General features: G+C 37.9%; 1 protein-coding gene across 3 annotated transcripts in view; it reads right to left on the reverse strand.

The window, feature by feature from the left end:
- Nucleotides 1–4,890: 4,890 nt before the first annotated feature.
- LOC129744035 (uncharacterized) overlaps nucleotides 4,891–21,635 on the reverse strand; it is a 40,521-nt gene continuing 23,776 nt past the window's right edge. For 2 of the 3 annotated variants that reach the window (XM_055736358.1, XM_055736357.1), the window contains 11 exons: nucleotides 17,215–21,570; nucleotides 16,994–17,159; nucleotides 15,585–16,901; nucleotides 9,329–9,430; nucleotides 8,335–8,699; nucleotides 7,793–8,256; nucleotides 6,186–6,339; nucleotides 5,845–6,043; nucleotides 5,567–5,772; nucleotides 5,390–5,506; nucleotides 4,891–5,313 (listed from right to left, as the gene is read on the reverse strand). In XM_055736358.1, coding sequence (XP_055592333.1) covers nucleotides 5,282–5,313; nucleotides 5,390–5,506; nucleotides 5,567–5,772; nucleotides 5,845–6,043; nucleotides 6,186–6,339; nucleotides 7,793–8,256; nucleotides 8,335–8,699; nucleotides 9,329–9,430; nucleotides 15,585–16,901; nucleotides 16,994–17,159; nucleotides 17,215–21,570 — 7,478 coding nt within the window. In that variant the 3' untranslated portion in view covers nucleotides 4,891–5,281. The remainder of the gene's footprint in view (nucleotides 5,314–5,389; nucleotides 5,507–5,566; nucleotides 5,773–5,844; nucleotides 6,044–6,185; nucleotides 6,340–7,792; nucleotides 8,257–8,334; nucleotides 8,700–9,328; nucleotides 9,431–15,584; nucleotides 16,902–16,993; nucleotides 17,160–17,214; nucleotides 21,571–21,635) is intronic. The other variant, XM_055736359.1, reaches the window with a different exon arrangement.

Below are 21,635 nucleotides of genomic sequence, written 5' to 3' on the forward strand. Positions count from 1 at the left end.
TAGAGTGTTGGGGATAAAATAATCTTCGAAAATTTCCACAAACCAAATAAACAATATAAAACCGAATTTCAGAATAAAGAGAACGACCATAAAAAATGTCATGTTCTTGACCTGAAAGTCATAAAAATCTAAAAAAAATCATTTTATGCTACTAGAATGGGTGCAAAAATTTCCAGCGACAATGCGTCAATTTAACTTAAAGCTTAGAAACATTTCAACGTGAAGTGACAAATTTTTTTGATTAATCGTTAGTAAAATTGAGAGTTGGTATTCAGCAAAATATGATAATTCGGACGAAACTTTTGAAAAAAAAAATCAAACCAAATTTAAAGCGTTATATCTCTGAAATTTGAATATGATTGGCGAGTAGGCCTTGGTCGAGTGCGGTCGCGTTTATTTTCTCTGCGTTCAATTTTTCGTTTTCCTGTCTTTTTCGAGAGAAAGTTTTGATTTTACAAACAAGTCATCAATTTATAAATGTTTCAAAGGATACAACAAAGAAATCATTGTTGATAACAGAAAAAACCCAAGTGCAAAATCAGAAATCCTTTTTTCACTTGATATCGTTGTTGTTGTTTTAATAGAGCTCAGTGCGGTTCCTCCGGGAAGTTTTTTTGCACAGTTTGATTGACGAGGAAAGTTTAATTTTGATGGAGCAAAAATGTTGAAAATGGAAAAAGCAGTTGGGGTGGGATAGCGAAATGGACAGTTTTGTTTCCTTTTTTTCAAAATGTGAGGAAGTGGTCTTTTAGTGCTACATTGGAAATGATTAAAAATATGTTCAGGTCTCTTATGAATATCAAGTGAGAACAAAAGTTGAAAGAAACAGGAAAAAGGTGCTCGTTTGTCGTAAGTTGAAGAAAATCTCTTCCACACAGTATGCTCGGGCATGATAGTAAAATCACGTTAAATTTATAAAGTTATTGAGAAATGTACGCATAAAAAGTGACAAAACTTTTGATACCGAATGAAGTCAGCAGCAAGTGTGGAAACTAGCATAAAACTGGTGAGGAAGTTCCTTATTATTTTTTTCTTTCGTTTCAGCTATTTAGTGTTGTTTAGTGTTGAACTGGCATGTATAAAGTTGAGAATAAAAACGTGAAGAAGTATCGACTTTTATTTCGAATGAATATTTTCGATCACAAACGTACCTACAGTTTACATTTAATTGCAGCACTCACTGACTTTTCAAAATTCGCCAACGGCTGGCTTGATTTAGCACTTAGTTCGAGCTGTTTGTGGGTGGATTCATTTGCTAAAGTTAGGTGGTTTCTTAATTTTAAATTGTTTTTACTTTGGATAACATAATATAATATATTTATTTTTCTAATATTTAGGTAATGCTGTGAGAGTTAAAAAAAATACATAACATTTTTAATAAATCATAATGTAGGATTAGCAAAACAGATCTGAAAGCATATTTATAATGGAACTTCTACAAACATTTTTGAATTCTTTGGAACATTATTTGAATTATTTGAATTTGAATTTGAAACACGAAAGTTCTATCAGAAACTCAACGCATCCCGCAAAGGCTTCGTGCCGCAAGCCGAAATGTGCCGGGATAAGGACGGGGGTATCCTGACGGACAATCGTGAGGTGATGAAAAGGTGGAAGCAGCACTTCGATGAACACCTGAACGGCGCACATGCAGGAGATCAAGACGGTGGGGGAAGGTACATCGCCGGCGTAGCAAACGACGAAGACGAGCCACTCCCAACGATGAGTGAAGTTAAGGAAGCCATTCGCCAGCTGAATAGAAACAAGTCGGCTGGGAAGGATGGCATCGCAGCTGAACTCATCAAAATGGGCCCGGACAGGTTGGCCGATTGCCTACACCGGTTGATAATCCGGATCTGGGACATAGAACAGCTACCGGAGGAGTGGAAGGAGGGGGTAATATGCCCCATCTACAAGAAGGGCGACAAATTGGACTGTGAGAACTACCGAGCGATCACTGTCCTCAATGCCGCCTACAAAGTGTTGTCCCGAATCCTACTCCGCCGCCTAACGCCACAAGCAAACAGATTCGTGGGAAGTCATCAGGCCGGCTTCATGGAGGGACGGTCTACGACGGACCAGATATTCACATTACGGCAAATCCTCCAAAAATGCCGTGAACACCAAGTCCCTACGCACCATCTATTCATCGACTTCAAAGCCGCATACGACACGATCGACCGTAACGAGCTATGGAAAATCATGGACGAGAACGGCTTTTCCGGGAAGCTGATCAGACTGATCAAGGCGACGATGGATGGAACGCAGTGCTGTGTGCGGATCTCGGGTGAATTGTCGAGTTCATTCGAATCGCGCAGGGGGCTTCGACAAGGTGATGGTCTATCCTGCATGATGTTCAACGTGGCGCTAGAAGGTGTTATTCGACGAGCGGTGGGCGAAATGCGGGGCACGATTTTCAACAGATCCAGTCAACTTATCTGCTTTGCCGATGACATTGATATAGTCGGCAGATCATCTGCGGCTTCGGAGGAGATCTACCGCAAACTGAAACGCGAAGCAGGAAGGATTGGGTTGATGATTAATACGTCCAAGACGAAGTACATGCTGGCCTGCGGATCCGAGACCGACCGAACCCGCTTGTCCAGTAATAACAAGGTCACGATCGACGGCGACGAGCTGGAGATAGTCGAAGACTTTGTCTATCTTGGCTCACTGGTGACCGCAGACAATGACACCAGCCGTGAGATCCGGAGGCGAATTATCAGCGGAAGTCGTGCCTACTATGGACTCCACAAGCAACTGCGGTCGAGAAGACTTAGCCCTCACACAAAGTGTAACCTGTATACGACGCTTATTAGACCGGTTGTTCTCTACGGGCACGAGACATGGATATTGCTCGAGGAGGACCTGCGTACACTCGGAGTATTCGAGCGACGAGTGTTAAGAACCATCTTTGGCGGCGTACAGGAGAACGGAATGTGGAGGCGAAGGATGAACCACGAGCTCGCGCGACTCTACGGCGAACCCAGTATCCAGAAGGTGGTGAAAGCTGGCCGGATACGCTGGGCGGGACATGTTGCGAGAATGCCGGACGACTGTCCCGCAAAACAGGTGTTCGCTACGAATCCGGTAGGAACAAGACGAGCGGGGGCGCAACGAACGAGGTGGTTAGACCAAGTGGAGCGTGATCTGGCGAACGTGGGGTGCCCGAGAAATTGGAGAACGGTTGCCATGGACCGAGTGAATGTTAGGAATGTTCGTCAAGTTATGTCGTAAGACGGAATACTATGTAAATAAATAAATAAATTATTTGAATTAAACTTTTACAATTTTTGTTGACAGTAATAAACACTTTGAAATCGATTCAATGATATGAATAGCATAACATTGCTTATTTTTAAATGTCTAATTTTGTATTAATAAATTATTAGTATTTTATTCGATAACTAGGTTCATATTTGAATGTTTTCGATCTACTAATTAGGTTAATTTCAATTATATGAGAACTTTCGAAGGTAATTTTATGGATTATTTTAATACGGTTAAAATTTTTGGAAAAACTTTTCGAGCTCTAAACAGACCTCGAAGGGTTTTATGTATTACTAATGTTTTCCGTTTCTCTTTTTTATTTTCAAGAGCGAGTAAAGGCGCTTTAACCTTGGTCGGTGATCAAAAATGATTGTACACTGAAATCTGAAACAGTTCAAGTAATAAAAATCTAAGCTACGAATTTTAAAGTTACTTTCTTCAACATATGTTTAACAAATTCTTCAACATATGTGCTGAGATTTTGGGATTTCCGTCTACAAAATAAATCATTTCGAACCTCTTTAGCATGGCCTTAGCGATTGACGAAGTTCCTTTACATTACGCATGGTTTCTCCATCAAGGAGCATTTTTCTTAGCATGCTTCCAACGATACTGCCCATTTGAAATGTATGGTACTGGTTGTCCACGTTTCTTCCTGTTCCTGTGTTCCGGATGTCTCTGCGTTCCCTGCTCCATAGTAGGCCCAACCAATTCATGTTTTTGATCATTTTAATATTCATATGTTGAAATAATTAAATACATGAACAAAGACAAGAAGAATAATAAGACACTTATTATTCTTTGGGACTCAGACATAAGTTCACAGTCAGAAGTACGATTAGTGATTAGTGATTGTATCTCTGAAATTTGAATATCTAGCAAAATGTGAATCCTTAATTGGACGATAGTATATAGTTTTAGAATCAGTTATTGTTTTCCATGTGGGTTCGTTGGTTCATTATTTATGAATGATAGATATTACTGAAAATCTATCAAAATATCCACACGGCATATCACAATAACATGAGCTTATAAGCAAATCTGACAAATGATAAGAATTCAGAACGCGAAAATTTTCCAAAAACAGTTATTAGAACATAGGCACCAAAAATGCTGTTCCCTAGTGTAATCAATGTGTCATTTCTTACGTAAGATTTTTGGAAACCCCCCTTACCCCCCTAGTAAGAGATCGTAAGCAAATGTGAACCTCCCCCCCCCCACATGTGCTCACGTTATTAGTAAACGGTCCCATATGTGCGGCAACCTTAGTTTAAAATATATCGTGATAAGATGAATAAGCTTTCATGAGAAATTATTTTAAATTTCTAGCAAACCTCATAAATATTATTTATTCAATAATAAGAAAACGATAAATTTTCTTAATAATCCCAACCAAAACGTTAAGAAGACATAACAAAACTTACAAAGCTTACATGACAAAACATGGTCAAATTTGTTATAATGATGCATTCAAAATTTCAAAAAGTCTAAGGATTGATTTTGTTTTATATTTTATGTGAACCCGAGCAAGGCCGGGTAAAATCAGTTAGTAAATAAATAAATAAATGCAGGTAGTAACATTTTCCAATCGAAGGTCATCATGAAATAAATAAAACAAACTTCTAAAACAGATGAAAGAGATATCAGTTTAATTGGATATATCTGTTCTACTTGTCTACTAGCCTAAATCAATTAAAATACATTTGACAAAATTGTTCCAAAACATAACAAATTACTAGATAAAATTACATGATATCTAGGTAATTAGAAAAAATTATCAATTATTTTACTTTGTACGGCTTTTTCTTCACTCGATTTAGGGATATCTAGATCGGTAAGCCGCCAACTGTTGTAAGAAAAATAGTGTATAAATGTTTGAAGACTTCCCGAATGAGTTAGGTTTAGAATTATTGGTTCTTCTTGAGTATTGCGCCAGCGGGAAACTTAAAGATGGCCACCATCATCTCGATGTTGTGCATTGGATGAGTTAAAACTTAAATGAAGTAATCGCCTAGTTGCCTTCACTGTCACTGTCACTTTTCTCTGTGGAATGAATTTTGAAGAATGAGTTATTGTTCTTTGCCAATGCTGTAAGAAGCTTTTGACTGGATGTAGTTACCTTTTTTGCCAGTATAGGCATGTCGCTTTAATCTGTCATACAGATCTTCCTTTGTGCCGTATAAGGAAGCGTTAGATCGTGCCAAAGAATTTAATTTTCCATTTGTACCGTGTAAGACTGTAAAGAATATATTTTTCATTGAAACTAATGGAAAACATTTTTTGTTTGCTTAACTACCTTCTTTCATGTAGCCTTCGTTATAGAAATTTGGCATTTCCCAACCATCTTCTTCGTCGTCGTAGTAATGCGCATAAGTACTGTGATGCGAGGGAGCTATACTCTCCGCGTATGGTGTGTGGGCTCCGTAATAGAAGTTCACTTGAGACCCCGTTTGGTCGGCCGCTGGCGACAGGATCTTCTTAGGGTCACGGCGCTTGTTTGCTCTATTTGTGAACAAAAAATAATCGTTTAGAAATATCGAAAAGCTACACATCACGATCTACCATGCCACTTACCTTGCACATATCATCCAAATGAGTAGAACAATCAGTATTATAAAGATGACTGTAGCTGCTATTCCACCAGCAATATACGCGAATTCAGACCTCTCAGTGCACTTGGTACCAGTGAAAGATCCTTTACAGCGGCACGAAGGAACGCCTTTTATGTCTTTCACACACTGTCCTGAGTTTTCACAGAAACCGTCGCATACATCTGTACAGAAAGATAATCAGTAAATACTTCAATTGTTATCTAGTTTTTCTAGAAGTGCATTATTCTGCATAATATCCCGAATAAAATGACTAAAAACTACTGAACTATAACTGTCCTTTTTTACTGAGTCTTGATTTTTTACCTGTACACTGCATTCCGGTTCCGTTAAAACCTGGCTTGCATTCGCATTTAAAATCGAAAGATTCAGGCATAAGAATGCAGAACGCATTCGGATCACAATGCGGTTGACCATCTGGAACATTGGCACATGGGTTTATGCATTCTGATTTACTGGTCTGGAATAATACGAAAAAAAAAACGATAAATACCTAGTTAAAACTTCATCTATGCCGCCAATGGTGATTTTTACCGAATTTTAAACATGCGGTACCGTCCACTGCGGCAACATGCAACAATTTTCAACTTTAATGGCTTCTAAAAAACTTATGTTCACAGTTAATCCTTCCCCTTCTGTCTTAGGGGTTCTATGGATCAAAAGTTTTAAAGATGTTGGGACATCAAATTGACGTAGTTAGAAAAAATATTGGTTTCTTTAGTTATTTTTAATTTTCTAAAAACATGCGATTTTCACCCTCCATAGATGAACATGTATGAAAATTATAGTTTTTAATATATTTGCGATCTCTTAAAGCCAATTACGCATGAAAACACCAATTGCAGTAATTTTTTGGTCTGTAAAAACTTTTTTTTTTTGAAACTAAGAATGTTGCATACTTTTAGGGGTTAAATAATACGTCGAAAAATTCTACAAGCTTTATGAAAACATTTTGACTTATTATTCTACAAGCTGAAATCATAAAAATAAATGTTTGGATGAATGAAATTTCGCGTGATGCAAAACATTCATATTCCAGCACATGAAAACGAGATTTCCAAGGTGTTTCTTTGATTTGCATTTTGTTGCATTTTACCCCAGACACCTAGCTGAATTATGAAAATATTTATTTAAAAAAAATGAGTGATTGTTCGAAAAATATTTTTACACCAACAGTGTTGGTATAGCATGAGGAAGCCAGTAAAAAGTTTGTAGGTAATATTATCAAGCCAACCCGTCATACTGGGTAATGTTTTATACGGCATCGAGAAATGTTAAAATTTGTACATTTATTGCTCGATTTTTCAAATTTTATTTAAAAATAAAAAACTTTAAAATACTAGCTTAAGATGCGAGAAATTATGTTATCATCATATTTTAATCATTAAAAGATAACTTAATTACAATACATTGAATTAAAAATTGATTCAGTGTGGTGTTATGTAAATGTTGCATACCCCGCTGTTGCATGATTCCCCGTTTGACGGTATATACATTTTGAGATACGTTTGTTTTGGCGAGTAGAAGGGAATGCGATTTGTTTGAGCTTCAGCGCCTCTAAAAGTGAAGTTTCCTGTCCTTTATGTTACCTTTCATAGGCTAATTCCAATAACTTATTGAAAAAAAAGAGAAATAGTCGACTTGAAGAAAGAAATTAGAAATTTATGTTTCGCTCGAGGTCTATGGAGAGCAATTGAAGAGGTATGAAGAATGATTATTCCACGCACGCAATTACCAAATTCTGCTTTCGGTAAATCAGAGTTCATCCAATCAAACATTCATTTAATGAAAATGGTTCAAGTGGGTTTGCTTATGAGTTTTAATTTTGTATCATCTCATCTAGTACTAAGAATGTAGAACTGGTTATTGAAGTTCCAATCTTGAACCATTAAACTATGATAAAATAAACTCACCGCAGCGTTCGTTTTGGTGCTGTGATTTGGTGGGCAAGGAATGCAGAGTGTCTGTTGCTGCTCCGGTTGGTAGAACCCTTTTCCGCATTCCACGCACACGTTAATGGTACCATTCAGATAGGTACCGGGTGCGCATACGGGCAACGAACATTCTTCAATGCTTGACGCACCAACGCGCGGAGTTGTCCTTCCCGTCGGACATCCGGCACATGCTGGTTGAACGCCTTGAGTTCGATACGTCCCACGTGGGCATGCTTCACATTTGCCATCGACGCCCAACTGCATTCCAGATTTGCATTCATCTCTACATTCGGATTTGGTTGTTGCTTCCGCGATGCGCGTTGTTTGTCCTAGTCCACAAATTTCACAAGAGAACGAACCTTCATTCGGCTGGTAAAAGCCGTATCCGCAAGGCTGGCACAAACCAGTTTCTGAATCTAGATATTTTCCAGCAGGACAGCGTTCTGTTGAGAAATTGTAAGTCAAAAATTGTGAAATCATTGAATATTTAATTCATGAGGGAAATATAAAGTAAGACCAACCTTTACATTCGGCTGCAGAACGTGCACCGGTTATCGATGTGACTCCAGCTCGCCCAGCTATGTTCGGACAGCTCTTACACTGCAGCTGGCCGATCTCCGACTGGTAAGATCCCTTGGGACAGTCTATGCAGGTCTTACTCGTGCTGTTGAAATATGTTCCTACTGAGCAAGGAACGCAGTCAGGTTCCATTACTACCTGGCCCACAGGGCAGGCATATTCGGATGAAAGTACCAAAGAGGCTGGGTCGGCGAAAGTGTTTGGCAAAATGTCCTGCACATCGAACTGGTCATCTTCCAAGATGAGTTTTTCGAGAAGTGCGCGCACATCTGATCGTTCTCCGTTTGATGAATGGACAACTGGATCGCTGAATGTTGGAAGATGGCGTTAACATAGTAGTTTTATCAATTTCCAAAGAAGCTTTCTTGAATATTTTTTTAAACTGTATAAATATTATCTCAGCTCAGTTTATTAAGGAAAATACAGCTAAATTATATTTGACTTAAGTGTTCTCAAAAATTTGATGAGATTTTATACATCAAATAGGTGAGAAAGGTTTAAATATTGTACGATTATTGATGTATAAAACGTTATGATCAATTTGTAAATAGAAATTACTGATCAAAAGTCATTTATAATTTTCTTATTTTGTATACGTCATCTATGATAGTTGCATCAAGACTTATTTTTCAATGCAATGCTACGATTCATTGAAGGTTTACCATGAGTTAAGTTTTTTTTTGCATTTAGCAATCCAAGTAAACCATAAATTCTTACCTAAAATTTTAGAAAAAACATAACTACATACTTCAAAGGGGATTCCAAATTTTCATTTTGATTATAAACTTTTCATATCCAAGATCCATTATTCGGTTGTTCACATTGAACTTCATGCATTTTGTGACAACATATTGACATTGACGAAAAAAAAAATCTAATGCGTGCTTACGAAAGAATCATAAATAATAAAACATCTACATGAAGAAAAACACATACTTGACTGCAGGGAAAACCATCTCCAATGCGTAGGTATCACCATTCTGTTGTCTGCCTTGGCGTGAGTTTCCCTCGGCTATGGTTTGAGTACCATCGGCACTTCTATTGCGGTAGATCAACAACAGATCATAACACGAATCAAACACGAAGAACAAACGGTGCTTTTAGTTTTCTTTGCCAACACTGTGGACGAGGGTTCATATGCTCTACCTTCACCCGGAAGCGTAACTGCTTTTTATGAAACAGTTACTGTTAGTAAATGCGTTACACGTGGTTATATCGGGACACATTTGTAATATTAGGAAATCAATTTAGGACGTTTCCTGCTACGACTAGTGCAGCTTAGTAGCAGGTGACCAGGACCGGATAGGTGGTTTATACATATTGATAAATTTATTGTATTTAAAAAGCCATACTTTCTTTTTCCGAAAAAAAAATAATTTGAAATCCTATTTGAATTCTTGAAATTCCTTCTCTCTAATCTATATATATAAAAATGAATTTCTGTCTGTCTGTCTGTCTGTCTGTTCCCTATAGACTAGGGTTACCATATCCCGCGACACAAAAAAGAGTACATTGAGAGGAATACATTAACAAACCCTTTTGCTCTGGAGTTGCATATCATCCAGGCGCATAGCTCGGTTTTTACATGGACTTTATTTTCCTATTCAATCGACGTTTCTGGCAAGTTAAGATTTTAAACTTGCCAGAGACATCAATTTAATAGCTGAACAAAAAAAAACACATTTTTTTATGGATTTAGGAAAAAAATGGTTGCTCGGATAACGTGGAGACTCGGATAACCTGATAACCGGAGCTCGGATGAGCGGAGTTCTACTGTAGATACATATTTCGTGCTCTCTGAGGTGGCACCAAGATATTTCAATTTATTCAAATACTGTTAATGTCTTGAAAGTTATGTGGCATAAATGACCATAATTTTTTTTAAATATTTTTGTGCTATGCCTAAATTATGTGCATATTGACTTCTGTTGGCATACTCAAAGGCGATTATCGCGTTCACTGTTTATAACGACTAAAAATGCATGTTTATTAACAAAATGTTAAAGAAACTTGCTGTAAGCTGTATTCCTATCGTATTTTTTGCATAAGATGTGGAACAACTTCATAAAAAGGAAGAAATACGTTGGTTTTTCTGATCAAATGTCTTTCAACAAAAAAAGAGTACATTGGGTAAAATTTCACAAAAAGAAGAGTACGCCCATTTTTCGATCAAAAAAGAGTACATGTACTCTTAAAAGAGTACGTATGGTATCCCTACTATAGACTCGAAAACTACTGAACCGATTTGCGTGAAACTTGGCAGGTGGGGGTATTGGAGGCCGGGGAAGGTTCAGTGGGGTGATAGGAAGGGGGGAGGGGGGCTACCTTACAATTTTTCATATAACTCGAAAACTAATCAAGATATTGGAACCAAATTTGGCACGGGAAGGTATTGGGATTCGAAAAATATTTCAATGATTATTTGAGACCCCTGCCCCTTTCTTGTAGAAAGGGGGAGGGGGCCTCTTTCATATTTTTTTACACAACTCAAAAGCTAATAAAGCAAATGGAACCAAATTTGGCATGGGAGGGTATTTGGATATGAAAAATATTTCTATGATTATTTGAGACCCATCCCTCTTTCCAGTAGGGAGAAATAAAGGGGGAAGGGGCCTCTTTTATAATTTTTTACATAACTCAAAAACTAATTTAGCAAATGGAACCAAATTTGGCATGGGCGGGTATTTGGGAACGTGATATGTTCTAATGATTGTTTGAGAACCCTTCTTTCTTCCAGTGGGGAGAAAAGAAAGAGGGAGGGGAGTTTCATACAATTTTTACATCATAACTAAAAAACTACAACAGCAAATGGAACCATATTTGGGTACGAGATGTGCTTCTATGAATATTTGGTATCCCTCACTCCTTCAAAGAAGTGGATGAAAAGGGGGAGGAAAGAACTCCCTTACAATTTTCAGTATAACTGGAGAGTTGATCGAGCAAATTTAACCATATTTGGCATATGAGGGTATTTGGATTCGAGAAATGTTTCTGTCATAAATTGAAGCCCCACCTTTTTTTCAGCGGAAAGATATTAAAAAGGGAAGGGGGAGCTTCCATGTAATTTTTTTTGCATAACTCTAAAATTTATCGAGCAAATGAAACCAAATTTGGCATCAAAAAGTTTTTGAGTACGAAAAATACTTTTTCTATGTGAAACAATTCCTTTCTTGCAGTAAGATGATAGAATTGGGAATATAGGAAGGGAAGAGGAGGCTTACATTTATCTCTTTTTTTTTTACAAAATCCGAGAAATGGACAAAACTTAACATGAAAAATCATTTTGGTATGATTCTATGATTATCTGAAACACCAACCTACTTTCAGTGAGTTGGTACATAGGAGGAGGGAGGTGAGCCCAATACAATTATGTTAGCATATGTTCTCAATTTATGCTTACGAAGCCAACAAATGGAAACAAATATGGCATGGAAAGGTACTTGGTTACGAGATATCTTTCTACGATTGTTATAGATCCTTACGCTTTACAGTGTAGAGAGGGGAAGAAAGGAGGAGGGTTCATATAAATATTTGTTGTAAAGCTTAAAAACTTATCAACCAATGGAACTATATTTGATATAAGAGGATTTTTGGGAACGAAAAAATTAGGTATGATAATTAAGGACAGGGGAGGGGCCCTCTTATCAGTTTTTCAGCATAAATCCAGAACATATCAAGAAAAAACAACCATATTTTATAAGTTAGATGGTGTGCGATTAATTTGAGATCGTCTAGACAGCTTCAAATTATCAGATCTTTAACACAAATTTATAGAGCGAGATTTTGAATATTCGTTCAAGTTATCTTTGTGTTGAAATTCGAAACTCCAGCTGCAGCTCTCATTTTATAGCGATTGCTTATAAATTATGTTATAATTTGATTTAAAGTAATGCCAATAAAACAATAAAAGTTTGAATAATTTCTGAAAATATCATTTGATTTTGAAAGGTGTAGCAAAGCACACCGGGTCAGCTAGTTTTCAATAAATTAGAACGAATTGGACAAAAATTTGCATGCAATTAATTTTTATACAAACTTAATTGCACAAAATCGAATTATTTTAGATCGAAAACTTCCCATCTTCTGCAGTCAAACTCTTTCAACTGTTCAAATTTCAGAAGAATTTATTTAATAAAACACAAAAGAAGAATTTTATCTTCGTTTCACCATAGGCCGAATATTGACTTTTTCAATTATTCGGCCAAACGAATATTCGTTCGAATATTTTGTCGAGTATTAAAAATACGAAAGCATTTTCAATAGTTTCTTTCTATTTCTGACACCTCAATGCCTCTCATGTTTTTGAGTTGATTATTTTCAACCCGATGATGTATTGCAAGATCTTTTTCAAGTAGGGGTCTCTCTGATTTTCAAAATGTCACCAATAACTGGAAGGACATCAGACACATTTCTCGCGCTTGTATCGCTCACAAGTGATTTTTATCCGTTAGTGTATCAAAAAATCTCAAACTTGTCAAATACAAATGACACAAAACCAACAAAAAAAGAAAAAAAAATTTTATACATATTTTATATAATTTTTATATAAATTTTTAAAAGTTTTGTAGTTTTATATAAGTTTGAAATAACATATTGAAAAAAGTGTAAATGTTTACAAATTTAACAAAATAAATAATTCAAATATATGGATTCATTTTATTGGATTTTTTTCAATACGTTTTGAAGCCAACAAACTTTGTGTAGAAAAAAGATTTCTTTTATATCCAATGGGGATGTTTTAAAAAGCGAACAAAGACAGACGCAAATGAGTGAACTTACGTCACAAAAAAGGATTTTTTTTTAATTTTACGGGAAAACTTTAACACAGTATAACAATAAAAAATGAGATCTTCTTTGAAAAAGATGTAACGATTCTGAAACATTAAATTTTATAGAAATCGATTGGAATGCAGCTGAGTTACAGCAGCGCGGATGAGTGGGTTCACGTCACAAAATTTGATTTTTGCAAAATTTTATGATGGAAACATGCTTTGAAAGCGGTTTTGACCCTCCAGATGGTCGGATTTCTACAAATCGAACATAATTTAGTTGATTTTTTTATTTGTTCGTTATTTTCAAATAAAAAAATGTTTTAGTTAATAAAGACAGTGAGAAGTAATAGTAATTTTAACGTATGATTTCTCAATATGTCGCTATTCAAGTGCCAGTTAAGAGAAAAGTTAAGAAAAGATACTGAAAATTTATGATTGTACAAGTCGGAATAACAAAATATCACTTTTGATAAAATTTCAAGGCTCTAAAGAATTGTTCAGAATATCTTGAAATTTGGTGACGTGGTGACGACTCTGTTCTGTTTCAAATTAGTGAATTCACGTCACAACTTCAAAGAGGCATAACTTTGTTCATTGTAGTTCAATCGAGAAGCTATGAACATAAAATTGTGCGCAATTGTTTTCTCTACAACTTATTTCAAGACACCAATATCCTATTTTCACAGAGAGAACAGGAAATCGAAGTGGTATGTACTAAGTCAAAAATGGTCAATTCTAGCGTGAATTTACGTCACAAAAGTGATCGAACAAAACACAAACAACTTAAACTTTTTAATGATCAAATTGTATTCATTCAGAAGGAAATTCAATTTGCGACCGATTGCTACTATGTTTTCTATTTTCAATGATAACAGTTCCGAAAAATCCAGAAAAGCGATTTCAAATTACGGTGAAATGTGTCATCAGACGCTTCAAAGGCGTTTATCATCAAAAAGATTCGGAAATCTGGGACAAAACACGTCGGAACAGGTGCCATCTTCAAAAAACTTGTTAGAAAGAACGGTGATCTTTTATCTTAACCATCATCTTTCTACCACACGGTCGAGCAATTCCGGACGATTTTTGATAAAATTGTAAAAAAGGGCCAATCTGAGCCAAATCTAGGCCAAATAATACAAGAGGGAAGTGAAAGAAAATTACTTGAAATTTTAAGTTTTCATTGAATCACAGCAGCAGTGCTAAAATCTTATCGAAGGATTAACCTAACATTAATGTCTATTTTTATCATTCCATGCGTCAAATGAACTATGCGTCATCATTAATTTTGTTTTTTTTTCAAAATAGTTTTTGAGCACAAAATCAAAAATTTTCAAAGAGACTTATGAGTTTTTTATTTGATTAAGAAAATTATTTGAATAAACCCGGTAAAATTCTGAAAAATTCTGAACAATACCTGGGAACCCCGGCCAGATTTGACTTATCTCGAATTCTTTTTAAGATTTATGGGCAAGCCGGGAAATATAGTGAAAATCTGGAATAAACGATAATCAAACTATAAAACTTCGTACAATGAAAGATACATGGCTACACCATAAATGTTTTACTGAAACCATAAGTTTTTGATAACTGTGTAGCTTTTTCAACATTACTTTTGGATATTTTATAAATTATCCAAAATCGTTTGAAAAATTTGACAATTATGCTATTGAATAAATTTTAAAAATAAATATTCTGTGAGCCGAATATTCGGCTTAACGGTTTTTGGGCGGTGTTCGGCGCCGAATATTCGGCACATCGTCATCCAATTGTGATGAATAAACTTTCTTTCTCTAGGAAATGAACCAGCTTGTGACTTAAAGTCTCTATAGGATATTAAATTCTTTAGCTCCCGCAACTCAAGTAAAATCAATATTTTATGATGCAGAAAGTTAACTATTATTAGTTAATAAAAGCGAATTACGAACAACAATTATCATGAAATGGGTAGATAATAACAACATTTGCTAAGACCCTTTTTTGTAATATGATGCCTAGTTTACTGTTAGTTTCATAATTTTTTTTTTTAATTCTTAATAGGTTACATTTAAGCAGCAACTTTTTGTTTGTTTCTTTTTATTAAGTTAAAAGTTCAAAGTTCGTAACAAATTTTGTAAATGTTTTCGCATTTTTAAATAGTTAAATACTGATTCTTTACAAAAAGTAAAATAACCAAAAGTTAATTTTAACTGTACTAGTTTAATATTTTTTGTTATTGTTATGCATTAACTACGTTGTCTTCATGTTAACGATTGTCTTATCGTTAACGCATAAGCTTTCACCTCAATGAACTACTGATACATCCTCTTCACGAGGCATCGCTATGTACAGCATTATTCCTATTTTGTGATAGTTTGAGTTAGACACAACACATTTAACTTTGTTTAATTACAACCTCAAAATTTGATACAAATGTTACTTACCCCTTGATTGGTATTTTTGTATCGACCACGTATGTGCTGATATCTTGCTTACTGAAAGGGTTCGGTGCCTGTCGTTTAACGATATCGTTACCATGTCGGTAATGATCACACTTAACGTTGATCTGTAGTTCTTTGCATTCGCGTGATCCCTCATTCGAATGTGAACAGAAGTTCCAATCTCTATTCAATGCATTAACTGCATTTTTCACCTTTTGCCGCAAAACCCCCTGACCAGCCTCGTTACAAAGTACATCTGACGGGAATAACATTTGAATTCGGAAAATACGTTGTGCTGGTCTTGCAGGTGAACATGAAGGATATACGAGGGGTGTTGATGGATCTTCTGTTGGTCGCCAGAAGCCTTCTGCACCACAGGTGTAGAACTCGGGAACAACTTCCGAGAATTTCATTCCGGCGTTACATGCTATGGTGCACACTTTGAATTGACCGCCAGCACCCCAATCTTTACAGTTTTGAGATCCACCAATCGGGTCAGATAGAGGAGGACAGAAATCTGACGACAGTGTTATCCTGAAGCTACAACTAGCTGTATTACCTGCAGCGTCATATGCGATGTACGTGATTTCGTAATCACCCCATAGGAAGCTTTGTCCAGATCGTCGACCGTTTCTCTCAATTATTTTAGTAACGCCAACATTGTCAGTAAAATGTGGTTCATCCCAAGTTACTATGGATGATCCATTCTTGGCTATAATCCAAAGATCATCTGGACAGTGTTCTGCTTTTGGTGGTTCTTTGTCACTTTCTAATTGCCTACATTGCGCCCCGGTATAGCCTGATTGACATTTTTTTCTGCCACAGGACGAAGGTACTGAACGTTCTATACCGCCAACGGTATCCTCGTAGCCGGCCCAGTTAAGAATTAGATTGCGATACAGAACTGGTTCGCTTCGACAGTCTCTGACTTGTTTTTGAATTTCTGAGGTAATATCCAAAGCCCTGCTCCAAATCTGTGCCTTTGTAATTTTACCCTGAAATCCTATCTCGTTGTATGCTACTGAATTTGTTTCATTTGGCTTCACAGCTGGATGACCCAAAACGCTCCACGCGTAATCCGGTAGAGTGCGACCAGCACCATACTCAGCGCGGCCCGCGATCAGTCCTTCGGTTATCAACTGTAGCTGGCCAGTTTTACCATCCCAAACGACGGCCACGTGATGCCATTGGCCATCATTTATAGTGGTGTATTCTCTGAATGCCAGGAATGCGTCCTGTATATCCGGGAACAGGGAAACTTGAACACCGCTTGAGTGTGCCTGTAGAATTACACGTCGCTCCATGATATCATGTGGTGAACTACAATGATACAAAATTTAACACAATTAAATACAAATTCAAAAAAAGGAAATAAAGATTTATAATCTAGTTAGATCTGAAAAACAACTTACTTCACTGCGTATAAAGTTGCAAAAATGCCTGTGTCATCTTTTTGGGAGAATTGCACCCACAATGCGAGGGTGAAGCTGTCTGCAGATCCTGTATAGAATGGAACCACTTGAGATGCAGATGACCTCGATGGATCGCTGAAGTAGAGATCGTAGTCCACTTGAATAGCTGAAAAATATGAAACAATTAATTACGGCAATCCCTGAATCTCTATGGTACTCACTTTTTCTACAATCATCACCGGTCAAATTGAATGGACATTGACAGTAGAATCCATCAGTTAAATCAATACAGGTAGCTCCAGGTGGGCATGAATTGTCTTTACAATCTACAATATCTTCATCGCAATTGACGCCGGTAAATCCGGGTGGGCAAATGCATTTGTATCCACTGCCATGATCTATGCAAGTAGCTCCATTTTTGCACGATTTTGCTTCACAGGCATCATATTCGTACTGACATCCAACGCCAATGAAATCAACGGAGCATGAACAATTCAAACCAGATCCATAGTCCTTACATTTACCTCCATTCATGCAGGGATTACCGATGCAGCGGTCAGGGGCCGTTTCACATTGTTTGCCATCTGTGCCACTTGGACAGACACAGAAATAATCTTCAAACAGATCAATACAGCGTGCGTCATTTTTGCAAGGATGTGACTGATCACAACTTGTGATCAGTTTCTCACACTGCCAACCGGTCCATCCCACAGGACATTCACATTCAAAAGCTCCCACCCTATCCTGACAAGTGCCTCCATTGAGGCAAGGAGAACCCTCGCAATCATCGATGTCTGTTTCACACAAGGCACCGGTGTATCCATCACGGCATGAACACACATATGTATTATCCCTATCTAGACAGCGTTCGGTTCCCGTTGGATTACAAGGATCACTCAGGCACTCGTCAATTTCGGTTTCACATTGCAAACCAACAAATCCTGGCCTACATTTACACTGGAAACCATCGAGCTGGTCGACGCACGAAGCTCCATTCTGGCACGGATTACTAGAGCAGTCGTCGATAAAATGCTGACAATTCTTGCCAGTATATCCGGGTTCACAGTTACACTGGTATCCGTCGATCAAGTCAATGCAGTCTCCATTATTTTGACATGGATCGCTGGAACAATCATTAATATTTATATTACATGACTCACCAGTCCATCCTGGCATACAGACACACTCGTGATAGAAAAATCTATCGATGCACATTCCATGATTGCATGGCTCTGATAAGCAAAGATCAATTTTTTCCTGGCATCGTTTTCCGGTAAACCCACTAGGGCATGCACAACTGAAATCATCTACAAGATCTGTGCAATTTGCTCCCAATAAACATGGGCTCTCAGCGCAATCGTCCGTATTGACTTCGCAAAGTTGACCCTCCCATCCCGGCAGACATTCACACTTGAATCGACCCTGTTGCAACGATACACAACTGGCATCGTTCTTGCACGGATTACCGTTAGCAGTGCAAGGATCGATCGTGATATCACATTCATCTCCGGTGTACCCGCTGCGACATAGACATGTGAAATTATTGAAACCGGGTTCATCTTTGCACATTGCTCTCGAAGGACAAGTATCATTGCTACAATCGCTTTTTTCTTCCTGACAGTTGATTCCGGAGTAGCCTGGTGCACAAATACATTTGTATCCTTGCGGTACATCTTTGCAGGTGCCTCCATTATAACATGGCTGAGAAGCACATTCGTCAATGTCAATTTCACAACGACGACCGGAGAATCCTGCTGGGCAGAAACATTGCACTTCATGGCCCATAGGTACGCAAAGTCCGCCATGTTTACATGAATTTTCATTGCACATAACTGGTTTGCATTCTTCTCGACCTGTAGCTCCCACGCCGTCTGTTTTCATCCCCGTAGGACATTCACTACAAGTCAGCATACCCTCAACGTTTTGGTAGAAGTTTTTCGGACAAGGTGAGCACGGAGCCAGACCCGTGGGAGAATATTGGCCTGCAGAACACTTCTTGCGGCATTGATCAATTGATTGAGCTGCAGGTTGGAACGTGAATGTTCCTATAGGACATGCTTGACAATCTTTGAATCCTCCTGTAGGTGGTTCGCTTGAAAATGAGTTGATTGGACATTCCAAGCAGGGAACCAAACCCGTTGGCGAGTACGTTCCATATCCACAGACAGGTACACAAGCGCTGATGGCTTTGGATCCATCCTCCCGGGTATATGTCCCTGTAGGGCATTTAAGACACGATTCTTGCCGTTCTCGGTTCTGATAGAAACCTTTAGGACAAGGTGTACATGTTTGCTGATTTTCACCAGCGTATGTACCAGCTGGACAATGCAGGCATCTTGGCACGTCATTGGTATCCATGTTCAGAACTTCTCCTGCGCTGCATGTAAATCCACGAGCGATCGAACTCTTCAGGGCTCGCAAAGGTGGACATTGATTTCCAATAGCCGATACGTTAGAAATCGGTTCGATCACAGCACTAGCATAAGGTACACTCAAATCAAAAATTAAATGCAAGGTAGATCCACAAAGATCGTACAGCTGAGGCTGCTTGATTGCCGGAATGATGGATAAGATGAAATCTATTTGAATCATATTTTCATCCAAGAGCTTTGGAATTGATTTGATAAACGATACATTCATGTTGACATTCACAGCAGAACATCTTTGTGAAAGAATATTATTTAAATTTGGATAATATTGGCTCAACATATCCTGATATTGTGGTAAGCATGATGAAGCAACAGCACCGTTGGCTCTGTAAATTGTTGTAGCTGTTACATGGTAATCAGCTTGTTGAGTATTTTCAGAAACACAATCGGGCACGACTGACGATGGTTTCCAGAGCCGTTTAGTTTCACAAGAGATTTTTTTCATGGTGTCAGCATCAGTGAAACGGAATCCCGGTTTACAAGTGGCAGTGCAATCAACGCCTTTATCAGTTGTCTTACAGTTGATATCACCGTTCGCTGGAGGCTGTAAATCCCAATATACACATTGTGTGGCCTGCACTGAAACTTGGAAATTGCATGTGGCTTTGTTATTGAACTTGTCTGTAGCGATCACAGTAACATTTTCAAACCCTCCAATAGGTATTGTTGCGCTTTCCGGCATGTATTGAATGGATACATCGTTAGAATTATCTGAAACTTTAATTCGTTTGCGTGTTTCGTTGAAATTTACTACGTAGCTGTCTTGTTTATCAACAAGTTCAATGACAAAGCTTTGTGGACAGCTCAATGTTGGTGGTGTTATATCTGGAACTGTTATATTGATCTCACAAATAGCTACGTTTCCATCGTAGTCAAATGCAACGTATTTCACAATGGTATCTTGGAAGACGAACGATGGAGTTTTAAAGCTCTGAGGTTTAACTTCTAGCCTAGCAATGGATCCCGAATTATCGATAGCTACTGGTTCCGTGAAATTGACAGGCATAATGGCTCCATTCTGATCCCTTCGGACAATTATCGGTTGTTGAGGACAATTCTGGAAAACTGGAGGCTCGTTGTCTACACAAGGCGAATAGCCGTAATCATAACCAAGTAGAGGATCTGCGGTAGGTTCGTCGCATCCCATCAATTCGAATTTTAGGCAAGCGTTATCCATATAACTAACAATACCCAGAATGACAAAACGAGCTTGAACGAATTTCGGGAGTGTGATCATCGCTAATTCTCCGTAATTACCAGGATCTCTCATCGTCAGATTGAAATTCGGGAAATAAACGACGTAATTTTCATTTTCAGCTTGTTTATAAAAGAATCTTATCTCAGTTGGTCTTCCGACAATATCATTGGTAACGACACCTTTGACGAGAATTGCTTTTATTCTATTAACCTTTCCTAGATCAACGCTAACATATGTGAACGCTTCCTGTTTACCGCACCATCCGGTAACAGAGTTCAATCGAATGTTCTTGGCCTCATAGTTAGGCCGCTCTGAAGTAGCATTAATCGCACTGTCCGGAATTCTTCCAGAAGTTAATCCAAGTGGTTTGATAACTTTACACTCGGGTTCTCTTATACAAGTAATGGGTCTTGGGTTAATGAGAATGTATCCTGGACGCGAACAGACGAATAGTATTTCTGAGCCTTGTTCATAGCTTTTACTTATTTGGTAACCATCACTAGGTCTTCCTGGATCTTCACATACAGGGCCCTCACAGCGGAGATCGCCAAAGTCCCAGATTCCATCTTCCATACACCTTACAACGTTGTCATTCTTTAAACTTTGACCTGCTAATTTGAATGTATTCTGGCAACCAAAAAAGAAAGAACTCTGATATCTTGTATCCCCACGCTGACCGTACACTGCACCTGGTGTTGGCATTGGTTCACCACAGTCCACTCGTGGACATGATGGAATTGTACCAGATAGCCAGTAATCTGGATAACCGGGTTTTGGGTCATAGACGCATTGCCGAAAACCAGCAGATACAGCATTCCTCAGTTGTCGTCCTGGCATGTTGCAGGTGAGCGTAGCATTTTCTCTAAATGGTATTAATATACTGTCTTTGTCCTGGCGAAGAACGGTTAACCCTTCATTTTTATCGTCTGGTAATGATACGCACTTAGCATCTATTGAAAAAAAAAAAAAAAAACAGTACATTGAATTTTCAAACAACATCATTCGAAAAGTTTAG

Source organism: Uranotaenia lowii, chromosome 2, assembly GCF_029784155.1.
Source record: "Uranotaenia lowii strain MFRU-FL chromosome 2, ASM2978415v1, whole genome shotgun sequence".
Lineage (NCBI taxonomy): Eukaryota > Metazoa > Arthropoda > Insecta > Diptera > Culicidae > Uranotaenia > Uranotaenia lowii.